Source organism: Cyphomyrmex costatus, unplaced genomic scaffold, assembly GCF_001594065.2.
Source record: "Cyphomyrmex costatus isolate MS0001 unplaced genomic scaffold, Ccosl1.0 scaffold76, whole genome shotgun sequence".
Lineage (NCBI taxonomy): Eukaryota > Metazoa > Arthropoda > Insecta > Hymenoptera > Formicidae > Cyphomyrmex > Cyphomyrmex costatus.
The window spans coordinates 1453198-1468057 of record NW_017280333.1 but is presented as its reverse complement, the minus strand read 5'-3'; the positions used below and the strand labels follow the sequence as shown (position 1 = coordinate 1468057).

At 27.1% G+C, this 14860-nt stretch overlaps 3 protein-coding genes across 3 annotated transcripts in view; 1 reads left to right on the top strand and 2 right to left on the bottom strand.

Annotated features, from left to right (window-relative positions):
- The window catches only part of LOC108781107 (fibroblast growth factor receptor 1), a 2981-nt gene extending 1826 nt beyond the window's left edge, over positions 1-1155 (bottom strand). Inside the window, exons 1-3 of the mRNA XM_018548992.1 lie at positions 914-1155; positions 615-834; positions 458-535 (exon numbers count right to left, since the gene is read on the bottom strand). Coding sequence (XP_018404494.1) covers positions 458-535; positions 615-834; positions 914-1155 — 540 coding nt within the window. The remainder of the gene's footprint in view (positions 1-457; positions 536-614; positions 835-913) is intronic.
- NC2beta (negative cofactor 2beta) overlaps positions 1-2415 on the top strand; it is a 5493-nt gene extending 3078 nt beyond the window's left edge. The window contains exon 2 of the mRNA XM_018548994.1: positions 1614-2415. Within this exon, the coding sequence (XP_018404496.1) occupies positions 1625-2128 (504 nt within the window). The 5' untranslated portion in view covers positions 1614-1624 and the 3' untranslated portion in view covers positions 2129-2415. The remainder of the gene's footprint in view (positions 1-1613) is intronic.
- Positions 2416-2453: 38 nt separating this feature from the next.
- Positions 2454-6456, bottom strand: LOC108781121 (protein SMG9). The gene is made up of 9 exons (XM_018549013.1): positions 6353-6456; positions 5655-5825; positions 5346-5392; positions 4358-4544; positions 3974-4270; positions 3725-3869; positions 3001-3121; positions 2811-2922; positions 2454-2573 (listed from the first exon to the last, which is right to left on the bottom strand). Exons 2-9 carry the CDS (start codon positions 5798-5800, stop codon positions 2495-2497), a joined length of 1134 nt encoding a protein of 377 aa, XP_018404515.1. The 5' UTR covers positions 5801-5825; positions 6353-6456; the 3' UTR covers positions 2454-2494.
- Positions 6457-14860: the final 8404 nt, after the last annotated feature.

The following is a 14860-nucleotide window of genomic DNA, read 5'->3' as shown; positions in this document are numbered from 1 at the left end:
TATATATATATATTAATTGTTAATACATATTTTTATTTATACCATAGTACTCCTATCCAATATTTTAGTTTTGCTTATATCAACAATAGTGAAACCACCTTGAGCTCCTAAACAATTTCGATAATCCATTGCAGCTACCAATATTTTGTATCCATTTTTTACTTTTATATACTGATCATCAATTCTCATGTCCCAATTAAAGGTATTTATTGTAGAGGTTACATTACTTATATTTGTGATATTATACACCGAATGTCCTGCTTTTGATATAAATAATGGCATGCCAACACTAAAATATTACATATTGCATCATCATTTAAGCGAAACGATATGACAATCAAATTAATAGACTAAAATAAAAAAAATTTCACCTAATTACATAAGAATGAATGTGAGAATTATTCGACGTAATGTTCCAGTTAATAACTACACATTGTCTTGCTTGGATTGCCTCTACCTTTGGAATAGGCAAAATAGATTTTGCATCCGCGCAACTGCATTTATGTCCTATACATTCTGGAACTCTATAGATGACCTATAGAACAGAAAACATCTTGGAAATTTTATATTCTATGTGTAATGTCTTTTTATAATGTTAATTCTCATAATTTTACCTGTGGTAACTTTTCTAAAGGTTTAATTCTCGGATTGGCATACACTTGGATTTTATACGTACAATTTGGATGTATTTGTAAATCCGATATATCATTCAGTAATTTATCTGGTGGTACTAATATGCTAAATCGACTTTTATTTTGCACATTGTAGAACGCGGAACCTTTCGTACATTCCGTATTTACATGAGTTTCTTTTAGCATACTTGTAACCATAACACTATAACACATTGAATTTTTTTTTATTTATATAATCTTTATAGATAATTATTATTAGAAAGTATTAATTAAAAATGTACCTGTATGAAGAAGGTTCTTTTTTTCCATTTGGTGGCGTCCAAGATACATTCAATTTCAATGGTTTTAGTATACTATTGCTTTTGAAATAACTTTCGTCTTCTAAAACGTACACTGTAATATTTTCCACAATGCCAGCAAATTTTGTTACATTTTTTGCATTTGTTGCATATATTATATTAGAATATAAAAGCAACACAATAATTATATCATATATTAAAATATATTTACACTGTATAAACATTTCATTTTATATATCTAATTTCTAAATAATTGAGATATATTACATTTTTATACTATCCTATATTTTTGTTGTAATGCATTGAAGAACAAGATGTCTACTTTGATCAATAATACTGTGATTTCAATTTCGAAGTTCAAGTAGGACTTATCTTAAAACGCATATCTGGTAACTCTTATCTGATAATCGTAAGTGCGGAAGAATCATAAGAATTTCTGTTATAAAATAATAAACGATCTTTTCATTGTAAAAATGCTACATTATTTAATGGAATAATGGAAAAATCATAAAAATTGTTAGAAATATACAATAATTAATTCAAAGTATATAATGATTGTAATTAACGAAATTTACTTTTATTAATAATAAAAATTAATATACATATATATTTATTATAAATCATACTTAATGCACGCACGCACGTACGCAAATCTTCAAGATTTTCTTACTTAAAATTTCAGAAATTACACAAATGGCCTCGGCTGCAATGTCACCAACTGATGATGACGAGCTTACTCTTCCTCGAGCATCAATTAACAAAATAATCAAGGAAATATTACCTCATGTGCGAGTGGCAAACGAATCCAGAGAGCTTATTTTGAACTGCTGTACAGAATTCATTCACTTGTTGTCTTCCGAAGCAAATGAAATTTGCAATCAACAACAAAAGAAGACTATAAATGCAGAACATGTTCTACAAGCACTTGACAAATTGGGTTTTGGTGATTACAACGCAGAAGCAGAAGCTGTATTGCGAGATTGCAAAGCTGTTGCGGCTAAAAGAAGACGTCAAAGTACCAGATTAGAGAATTTGGGTATTCCAGAAGAAGAATTATTACGGCAACAACAGGAGTTATTTGCTAAAGCAAGAGAGGAACAGGCAGTCGCGGAACAGCAACAGTGGCAACAATTACAAGCTGTTACACAAATGGCATCTATGCAACAAGGTGACAGCGAACAAGAAGATTATTCATGAAGAAATTCAAACGATGAAGATCGCGTTTGCAAAAATAATTTCTTTTATTTAAAAAATATATTTATAATATTTAATATAATATTTAAAATAAAAGGAAGGGAGAGAGGAGCGGAAAGGAGGATTAATAAAAATGCAAATATTAGCGATGAGCAAAATAAAAAATGTCAAATGCAAATTCTATTATTTTTGAAAGTCTTTAATAATTTAATTTTACATCATATTTCAATAGTACATAATGAATACATCTACATATTTCTTAATTTAAAATTATAATTTATAAAAATAATACATCATATAATAAAGTGGATTAATTATATCTCTTCCTTCATTTCTTTTTACATTCTTCTTTCATATAAATTTTTAGATTTAAGGCATTAATCTTCCATATTCAGAAGACAGATGGCTTTTCTTTATAACTTCTATGACTTTTGAAACATAATGATACCTATCGATAATATGTGCATTATTTTATGCATATATAAAATAAAGATTTCTTGTATTCTTTTTTTGAAAAAAATAAAATTGTGTATTCTTATCTCTACTTTTTCTAAAGATTTTATTTATATTCTATCGATGTAATAATCAAATCATTAAAATACAAATAGGAATCAAAGTGAGATGAAGAATAAATTAAATAATTTAGTATTTGATTAAATATGAAAATCTTAAAATATCTAATTACCAATTTTTTTCTGTTAACACAGAAGGTGTAATCGAATTCCTAGGAACTCCATATATCCTTGTTCGCAGTTTGTCTATAAGAAATTCTTCATTTTCACAAAAAATTATATCTTCTGCAATATAAATATAATTAAATACATATTAAATATTAATATATAATTTTAAATAAATGATCTAAAATAATTTTTTACCTTGTCTAGTTCTCGAAGGTATCAAAAATAAATTTAAACCACTATCTGTCGAACAATGATTCATATCTATACCACTATGAATTTGTAGTCGAGAACTAGAAAATACTTTATTATAAAAATCCTGAAAAAAGTAAAAATATAATTTTAAAAATAGCAAACTCAAATATAAACAAGTTTCTATATATTATGATTAATATATTTATGAGACTAATTTTTCTATTCTTAATTTCTTTTTCAGTGTTAATTTACATTTTAATAGTTTGTTGTATAAAATAAAAACGCTGTTTAAAATAAAACGTTATATGAACTTAATCGCAAAGCAATTTAAAAAGACAATAAGAAGACAGAATTGTTTCCATAATGTAATAGAAATCAAACGATAGAAAAAATATAGGAACAAATTAAATTTATAGAACTTTAGATTAAAAATACAATATAATATAATTAAAAATAGAATAATGGAAAAGATAAAACTAAAAATATGATCAAAACCAATATTTATAATCGATTTTTATATTTAAGAATTAACATCGTCTTAAATACAGTCTTACGATGTCATGAACCAATCAGAATGTTTTAAAACGATCTCATTTTGTTTTACTCCAAATTCTCTTTATTTATAAATGGCATGAAAGAAACTTTAAAATATCATTTAAATATTTCAGTTGTCATAAAAGATAAGATATATTTTGAAATCGATAACATATTATATGTGATAAAATACCTTCATTTCATCAATAATAGCTGGCATAAAATCTTGCAATTCTGCTTTATTATGTAAAAATATAAGGTGTGGATAATATTCTACATAATCTTGATCTATGACTGTTGTTGAAGATGGTTTTAACATTTCTGCAGTTTGTAAAAATCTACAAGAAAAACAGGTACTCCATTATATATTGTAAATTTTATAATAACAAAAATAATTATATATTACAATCAAATTAATAAATATTTTCTATTATAATATTACCTCACTAAATTTGGATCGACAAACCAATCTTGTACAAATATGATAACATGGCACACTGAAAATAGAAATGCTGCAAACTGAAGTGATTGTAATTCCAAGTTAGAATCACTATTCATAAAATCAGGTGCACCTTTTTTCTGATCAAAGGATGCAGCAGAGTCAATCACAAATCCAGAAAGAATTGGTTGTGTATCCAAATATATTACCCTATTTTTAGTTATAAAGAAATCTATTCCAGTGGTACAATTTGTACTATTTTCATAATGTGACAAATCTTGAACTGGAAAAATGTTAGATCTAACCATAAAACAAAATTATTTAAATAACATTAATTTCAGTAAAAAATCTGATATCACATATATTGCAAATAAATATAATACATACGAGTAATGTGATGTTAGCAGTGACATGATTGTTGATTTACCAACACCTTGTGCACCTAAGCATCCAACGACTAAAAAGTCTTGTTGATCATGTAAAAAATCTATTGTATTTTCACATAGTTGCATATTTTCATCCATGAACTTGATGCATGTATTCATTTCAGGACATATGGAAAGCATACGAATCGCTGAAATATCATTTTTATTCTTAGGCTATTTCATTTGTTGTACGACAAATTTTTTAAGTTGACTGGCTGTAAGATAGAAAAGTTCTAGAGTTTCTAGAAATCCTCCATCTTATAATAAATCAATATGCTAGAAAATTTTGTATTATAAATGAAATATTAGCCTACTATTGCAATCGATATCATATTTCACATCTTATTAATTTTTTAAATACGTTGAAATATTGATATACTGTACGTAGTCTACATTTGAGATATTCTTTTAATCACGAATTTTTTGTTTAATTTAATAAAAACTTTTTCTTTAACAAGTGTTGAGACTTAGTTGCTTAAATAAACATAGTTTAAGTAAGACACATATGTTTCTGAGCAAGGCATGTATTTTTTCTTTTTCTCTAAATAAAATAATAAATAAAACACATAGTTGTTTAAATAAGCGTTTTCTTTACACCAATCGATTCGTCTCATTATTCTGTTCATAAAAGAATCAAGGCACGATAATAAAAAAATTAATAATTACGATATATAATATTTTATATCAAGATATGTCAGAAATATCTCGTAAACTATTGGTTTTTTAATATCTGTACCTTTATATTTTTATATGCAAAATTGTTAAAGAAATAGTAATATGTAAAAAAAAGTCACGTAATTTCATTTAAAAAGTAGAGGTAACCTTCACATATTCTTAGTACTTCCAAGATAAAAAATAATATGACTAAAATACATCCCCCTCAAAACCGTTCAACTTTCATCTGAAATATTTTTTTATTATGTCCTTTACATTAAATACAAGGTACTTACATTCTTGTATTTTTGATGGTGCCGCTGAAGACATATCGGCATCTTTTCTATAAAAAGATTTTTGTTATGTATATATCATATGTAGAATGATTCAGAATAAATGTAACATACTATGATAGATTGTTTGAATAATTATTCTCTGAATGAAAATATAAATGTGTAGGTCCTGTTCTCAATATTCATATACAAATATAAGATGGTGCATGAAATATTGTATATAACCGAAAATATCTGGTTGTATTATGTATAACAGATATATAATAGATGGATGTATGATTTAAATATTATAATTATTCAATAGTACTATACTTGTGACCATTACGTTGACTTGGAGAAACAGCTCTATTTTCTCCTTCTCTAGTCTTTAATATAAATGTTGGCCGTTCTACAATCTTAATCAGATTCTTGTTTTCTCCATCTTTAATCTCCGAATCCTTTGACATTGTTGGTAACATCTTTTACACTTGTAATATATTCTTGCTGTAATACAATAGTGTATATATATATATATTTAATGTATGTATGAGATATATATATATATATATTATACATACATTAGATATGTATATGTGGTAATTACATAAAATCGCTTCCTCAGCTCAAATCTTAATAAAAATATATTTATTTGATATGTTTTTCGAAAACGAAAGAATTAACGGAAGAACGCGGCGGTCAAACAGCTTGTGAAACAAGTTATGAAGCATTAAAGTTTAAGACTTTAGAGGTTAAGATAATTGTCATACTGACTAAAAAGTCGGAGAAATGCGAGATTCACTACAGATTTATTTATTAAATCATGAGGTAATATTATTAACTTTGGTGGCAATTGTTTACTTTAGCCACGCCACCTCAAAAATCGATTCAATTAGTCTCATTCAACAAGTTTTTGTTCAAAATAAACGAATCTTCTACGTTAAGGTTAGAGTCCCATAAAACTTATTTGAGACGTATTGCAAAAGCCTGATCTACAATTGCGTAAATCTATAGTTGTAAGGGCGGGTTCACACCTTGACTGGAAATTATGTGGTTTGTTGACTACACTGCTGGGGGCCTATTCTGTACACGCTTACCGACAAAGATAAAATGATACTCGGGCTGACGGAGTCGAATTTTGGAATGTACCCCTGTTGAATATGACAAAAATAATCGACCACGATTGGTTCATTTCTTATTGCTTACGACTTCCGACTTTATTGTGGAATGCCTGTTCTACATACATCAATTATATTTAGCATATATCTAATTATCTTGCTCTCGACTTCCAAACTTTATATTTTATTAATAAAATATTTATGTTTTATACATGTGTTATATTTAAACGATAAAATAAACATTTTTCATAAAAACCTCTCTCTCTCTCTCTCTCTCTCTTTGATTATGAAACTTTTATTTATTATATCCTCTAAACCAGTCTACTACTCATCTATTTAATAATTCTTGTGGAGAATCAAAACTTATCCCTACAACAAATCTAAAGGCATTTCAATCGGTGAGATATGTATAATCTCCTAGATATACATTTATCAAATACGTACTTTTATTTAAATATTAATATTTTATCTTTATAATACTCGTTTTCTATAAAATAGCATTAAGCAAAAAGTAAATCTGTATAAGTTCAAATGTACTATTTTTATCTATTACACTATTCCTCGTTTCCCTTTCTTCTTTTCCGTTTTTCTGTACACAAAAGAAAAGAACTATAGTCTCATGAGTGGTTTTAGTTCTTTTTATTGCAATATATTATAGACGTCATTGTATTTACGTTTAATAAATACATCAAGTAAAAGGGTTTTATTTGACAAGTTTTTTTTTTCTCTTCAAATTGTTAAAGCGCGTTATGATGTAACGTACATTATATGGTCATATTATATATAACGGAATGTCTGTCCTTACCGCCAACTATAACACGAATTTTATTATTTTGAGTAGATACTCTTTTCGCGCTCTCATTCTCTCTTTTATCTAGAGATTATATATATATATTGTACAAAATGAAGATCTGTAAATTGTCGATAGAACTATAGTGTATGCGCACGTACGTACGCTAGATCGCGATAGTTTGCGCATCCCGTTTTCTTTGTTTCGCAATTTCATATATCAAAAACTATTTCATAGCTTTTTCTTATATATCGATCCCTATAATATGATATGATACATTGTTCAAGAAACAAGAAATCGAAGTGAAAAAATCAATTCAAAGTTAACAAAAACTTCTTAAAATGGCTATCGAATCATCCAGCTCTTCTCTTTGTAATAATTCTTACAGTTAGGTAAACTTGGATAAAATGGTCATTTTTAAAATGCAAAAAACGTATTTTAAATTTTGTTTCAGTATGGCGGAAAAACTATATCAATATAACACTATTAAAGATAAAAATTAAAATATGTTTTTGTATTAAAAAAATAGCCATCTTAAAATTACCTAAAATTTTTACCTCTCTTACCTAAAAATTTACCTTATTTTTTTACAAATACCTTTTCAAAATACAAAGCAGACTTTTATCTTGTGATCAAAACGCAAAAATAACGCGGATTATTATGATACTGCTGTTTCTCTGTGTACAATATTTAGATTCTCCAAAAAACAAGTATTACTCGAAATCATCGCACTAATTATACTTTCTGATACATCACTCGGTAAATTTAGAATTTTATTGAAGATTTCCTTTAGTGCAAATGCACACACAATGGAAAAATATAATTTATTTTAATTCTTATTTCTTTCAATTAAAAACACATCTAACTAGTGTTAATTAGTAAAGGTAATGATTATTTTTTAACTTATATCGTTTGAATCTATTTTTAATCTTTTCTTTTAATTAACTTTCAAATTGAATGTTTATATTCGTTAAAATTTTTTCATTAAAAAAATTTTTATGCAGTACTTTTATATATTTTTTATATTTTAAATTTGTGAAGATTAAAAAAAATATTTTTCTTTTTTAACTTTCTTCAAGTTTTATATAAGTTTTGTTTTGGAAATTATAAAATGAAGAATCTTAGAATATATATATTTTAGAATTTACATATACAAAGAATTATAAAAAAAGATAGATAAATTTTCTTAGCATTTCTGAAGTGTTACAATTCGTATAAAAATTCTAAAAAAAATGTTAAAAAATTAAAAAATTATATAAGAATCGTGATAATTTTTAAATTTATATAAAAATTTTGAAACGTTATATGAAAACTTTCAAGAAAATTGTTCCAATTTATATAAAAAATTTGAGAAATTTTTTGAAAGATTACAAAAATTATATACAAATTCTGAAAAATTGTGTAAATAAATTTAAGAAAAATTTTTACCAGTTTTATATTTAAATTAAATAAGAAACAAAATTTAGTTTATTTTTTTTATAATTTTTATAGAATTCAATTATTTTTTTTTTATTTATAGAATTTAATTGTTTTGCTCTAATTGTTTGAAGTGTTAAGTACTTATAGTAAAGAGAGATGCGATGATTTCGAGGTGCATTTTATTGTGCGATCATACAATCCGTACAAATTTGCACATGAATTTTGACTGTAGGTATCTTGGGACGTTCCTAAATTTTGTTCTGCAAATCAGAAGTAGTAAATATATTTTAAACGTTATTTTAATTGCGCTTGCGAAAACGGGCTTTTACTTCTTCAGTAGTGCGTTTCGTTTTCACACAATATGTATAATATATTATTTCATTCTTGTTACTCATTGAATGTTAAAGAAGAATTATATAAACATCATGCGCATCATGCGTGAAATGGAACGCACTTCTGAACTCTCTCATACACTTTTACACAAACTATATTTCAGTAACGTACGCTCAGAAAACATGGCAAAGTTATAATACCTCATCAGAACTTATATATAAGAAACAATAAACATGATCTTCGTCTTAAAAATTGTCTGTGAAAATACCATATTTCCTTTTGCGTTTACATTTTTTTTTTGTTTTGTAATATTATACATCGTATCCTTATCTGTAGATAATAATATTAGATAAGTTCGTAATTATCTTTCGGTGTATGTAATTTTTGTATGCGTATGTATGTGTATCTGTAGGCGTAAAGATATTTTATGTAATACGTTATAGTTGATTTTATTATTAATTAATATACAAATAATGGAAGACATGGCAGCACCTAAAAGTGCTGGTCGAAAGATCCTTTTATCTAACACGTTTATAGAGATTTTCTTTTTTCTTATTTTTTTTTTAAATATTTTAATTCGAGAGTTAACGTTTATCTTTATGCCACACGACTTGGTTATCCCCACGGATATTGGATATCCTTTTATCGTACGGACATTTTTTGATAGAAAGCATCGTGTATCTATAAATATTTGTCTATTGAGATTATTGGAAACTCAAATTAGTAGTCGATCAAACAAATATCGAATATCTCATGCATCAAAAGTAAATATATATTTTATATAATTGTCTTAAACGTTTCTGTAAGTGTGTAAATAATAGAAAGGCTCTTTCAAAAAATGTCCACTTTCGATGCTCAATACAATATCACGAATTTGCGTATCAATAATTTTCCGTCGCGAGCTGCAATCGCGTCGATTAATTCATTGATTAATAAATTTAATTTCTAAAGAATCGATATATCTGTATGATACATCTGAATTCATTTGACATTTATGTTCGATGAAATTTGTATGTTATTGCGATTTAAATCTCGCGACGTTGTGATACGCACGTACGTTAATTTTATAACATAACATTTCCTATTTAAAATTGAACAAATGATTAACTAACAATAAGCTCAACAAATTGTTTCTCTATAGTTTCACCGTTTTCTGCCTAGCACATATTATAATCTGTAGTTTCGTTTGATGGCTTGGCCGAGGCAGACGTGCTCTCTAATTTCGTTCGGAATATATTGTCATCTTTAATTTTTATAAGTTTCTGCCGAGTTATAGTGTCTGAATTAGGTACGAATGGTCATGTCAGCCCCGTGTGCGGGAACCAGGGCCATCCAAACGAAGGAAAAAGATTAAAACATAGTATGCTAGTTATTTTAAATTTAGGGGTATAATATTTCGATGATAAAATTAATTATTATTAATATCATAGACCGATACTATGAATCAACTTCTCGAATGTAACTCTACGTTCCTCAAAGACTTTTAATTAATAAACAATCGTATCATTAATGAATGCATCGATGAAAAATATAAATAATATATAGATAGAGTATCCCAGAATTGGTGATACAAGCGAGAAGGCGATGATTCTACATGAAGTAGTCTATACACTTATTCTTAAAACATTATGAAAGAATTCATATAAATTTAATAGACATGATTATGTATATATAAAATAGGCAACACATGTATATTCAACAACTTCTAAGATAATAAAATCAAATTTCGAAAGTAAACATCTTGGTCTTGCTCTATATCTCTAAAGTATTCTTTTGATACATATATGTAATATTTATAATTACACAAATACATGTATTTTCGATGAATATTCAAAGTTATTTCTTTGGAAAACGAAGGCTTGTATAGAAAAGTTATATATTGTACATTTTCAATTTATTTTTTCGTGTAAAATCATTACTTTTTTGCTTGTCAAGTTTAAGATATTCTATTATAAGATAAATCCCTATATACAATAATATTTAACAACATATTTTAATTTAAAACTTATTAAGATAGAATTCTAAATCTAGCTTATAAATCTCTATATAAATAAAATTAATTTTACCAATTAATTATAAACTAAGATTATACAAAACGTGAGGTTGTAATATAATTACAATCTTTAAAATTGTTTTCAAACGCACACATACGGTAACGCAGAGTTTCATTTACAGAGAAATACTGAGTCGTAGTTATAACACATTTTTTTCAACACTGGCCCCTTCGCTTTTTACGCAAATTACAAAGTAATTTGCGTACTATGAAAAATTTGAAGGTGGACATTACTCAAGTTTAAAATTAAGATCCTCGTACATTAAGCACAATTTCTTATTACAACTTTTTGACAATTGAAATAATATTATAAAAGAACATTTATTTTCATAATATTGATGTTTGTTTATTCTACAAGAATTTTTGCTTCGAATTCGCGCAAACGCGCGAGGAGTGTAGTCTTAATATTTCTGTACACGATGGTCGCGAGTTACTTTGTACTGTACCCAGATGACCAAATCTGTCGAAGACAAATTTTGCAAAATGTTTGCTACAAATTTTTGTGCCAGAATACCAGCAAAAATGTAATAAAATTTACTAGCAGAATTTTATGACGGATTACTATTTAATGATAAATGCATAGAAACTAAGGTAAAATTGTCTCCCGTAATTTTTTAAGATGCTGAATGTAACCTCGTGCGCGCGTTTATTAAATTACTCTATCTCGTTACAATTTATAAAAAATTGATGTTAACATTGTAAAAGAAAAGGCTATTTTAGTGAATTATAGCATATTATAATTAACTTACGTGATATCGAAGTTTTACATTTTACACAATTAAAATTAAGTATGTTTTTAGAACACGTCACATATAGGTAAAGTTACAATACACCAAAATATATTAAAATAATTTTTTTTGCATACAATTTTAACACTATATATTTCTAAAAATTGTGACGCGATAAAACAATTTGATAAACAGGATTATTTTCATTTCCCCAAAAAATTACGAAAATCTTGTTCTTAAGCTTAAAAAATCAATTTTTTGTTAAACGGTGGTATTAATAGAAAAATTAAGAAGAATCTACAAATTCATAATCATTTAAATGATGTATCTCATCTAAATGATTATAAAACGGTAAATTATTCTTGGTTTTTGTACTGGCAGTCTATTTCATACTAAATTTTGTTCAAAATATGAACGTGCAAATATAATTGATACCAATACCTGTTGCGATATTCTGCTTGAATTTGCTAGCAAATTGCTAATACACAGCTAACATTTTGCGTACTCATACTCAATCCTCTAACTTTTTTTTAGAGAATTTCTGAGATCACTTGGACCAACATCTTTGATTAGAAGATCCGAGATTAACGATTAATATATCCCGATAAGAATTTCCATCATTGCATTGTGTATTTCATAATTTACAAAATATAACAAAGAAAAAGCGAATTCTTTAACACGCCCACCAACTGTAGGAGCATATCTCTATGCATGATTAATATAATATATCAATATAATAATTCAACTACTTGCTACCAAGAATTGTTATCGCTTTGTTACAGCAATTATCGTAGTCCCAAAATGTTTATAAAAGGTTAAATTAGAGTACGATAATAAACAAAACTGTAATAAAACATCAATCGAAATTATAATTGCAATCGGAATTAAGAATCATTTTTGTTTCAATTATTGTTACTGAATTTGTTGTGTCATCCAATTACACAAGTGTATTAAACTACATGTTCCCTCTCATATATCGTATCTTATCCACGCTCTCTAACAAAAACATTATTTTATTTATTATTTCATATCAAATGAAGAACGGCGAACATTATACATTACGATTTGCTTCCTTTCTCTCTCTTTACTTCCTTATCAATTATTTCGTTGCTCCAAGCGTCGCGTTTTCTATTTTCAATAGAAATATTGTCGTTCAATCGATTGTATCGATAACTATGCGATTCCGCGAAGGTTTCCGACGTACGTATGTATAATTGGAATATGAGATTAATTTACAAGGTAAACAGTCCATTTCTTTTCATCCTTTTTTAGAAAAAGTAACAGGTGTAACGTTACTCTTGACATTATTAGATCATAGAAATAAGACTAATTTAAACTCATGCACCTTAGGTTTTACAAAACAGACATTCGACGCGTCGTCATTTTGTATTATATGTATAATCTTTTGTTTTTGGAGCAAAATAATTGCCCGTTGTATGTGCGTTTACGACACGGAGATGGAAAATTTTTTTGTGGCGCGTCCATTTTTTAAAGTTTGTTTTTTATTTTCTCAGCATTGAAAATCTTGCTCCAGAATTCGTTTATGTTTGTTTCGGAGATTTGATTTTTTTTCTTTTACATTTAAAGAGTTACGCCTAGTCAAAAATTTTGAAAAAAATCGATTTTTCAAAAACCTATATTTTATAAGTACATGATGTGCTATATAGGCCTGGAGTAGATAATTCTGAGTAAGTTGATAAATATTTAATGTAAACTACACTTGAAATTTTTAAATAACTTTTCTCTAAACTACTTTTTCAAAGTTGCTGAGCAAAATATCCCAAAAACTGTTGCAATCTATCTTCAACTTTGTGTACTTTCTTTAAATATCAAAATCTAGTCTTTAATCGAAGGATTTCTTCTACTTTTTATTTTATAAACTAAAACATGTTTGTTCTTTAAAATAAAAATCAGTATCTTAATTTTTACAGCCGCCATTTCTGTCAGAATATAATTTATCGAAATATTAACCGACTGAAAAGACTAGATAAATTAGTATATTAACTAAATTTTTTTGAATTTTTTATTTTTAATAATTTAGTTCTGAGTAGCAAAACGTTTTTCGAAAAGCGACTTTTCGAATGTCTGTTATATATAGTAATTTCTAATTCCGCATTGATCACCAATAAATGAGAATGGATTGAAATTGATTGAAATGTTAGATTTTTAGAAGTACGCACTTGCAAACGTTGAAATAAATAAAACACATAATGACACACATCAACAGCTACAGGTAAATGTGTGCAGTTATGGACAGAATAAGGCCTGAATTCTTTAAGTACATCGTGAATACTGCTCAATTAAAAAAGGAAATGCAATTTTTCAATCCAATTAAATTTAAAAAAAAGTTTTTCCATCCAATTAAATATAAAAAAAGTAAAAATGGACCGTGAATGTTATTAAAGTACGCATTTGAATGAATTCAAATGGATTACAATTTCAATTTATTTTAATGAATTCTCATTTACTAGATAAGCGTAATCCCTTAAGCGAGTGCGACTATATTTCACAATCCGCGGAATCGTGTAACGATTGCTTTACAAGATTCTTTTCACGACACATGGACTTGAAAAAAGTTTACTGCTTTGGTTTATCGATTTGCTGTATCTTTCTTGGAAGAAGCTCAGTATGTTGTTTGATGATTGATAAGGAGTAATAAGCGTGATAATAAAATAGTCCTAATAGAGTAATATTTATACATAAAGAGAGTATTACAAATTGAATAGAAAAATTAATTAATGAGCTTTTAATAGTGGATATCGAAACGTCTCTACACTATTAAGCCGATATGTATTGTCATGTTTGACGGATTTATATCGAACTGGTCGATTTCTCGCTTGGCGAGAATAAATCCAATGTCGCGAATATTAGCATGATAGAACCGTTAGAGCTGAATTATATAATAGAATATGATATATAATAGAGCTATATAGTCTCGTGGTGTAATTCATAGCAATTAGCGAGTTACTGTTCTCTTTTAGATAATCGAACCGTCGTGATAAACGAAATCGTTAGTCTTTGTGCGTCATGGAAACCTTCCGGTGTCATCTCATGTAGAGTTCCACTCAATCACTCATTTATTGCTCTGCAATTTTGATTAT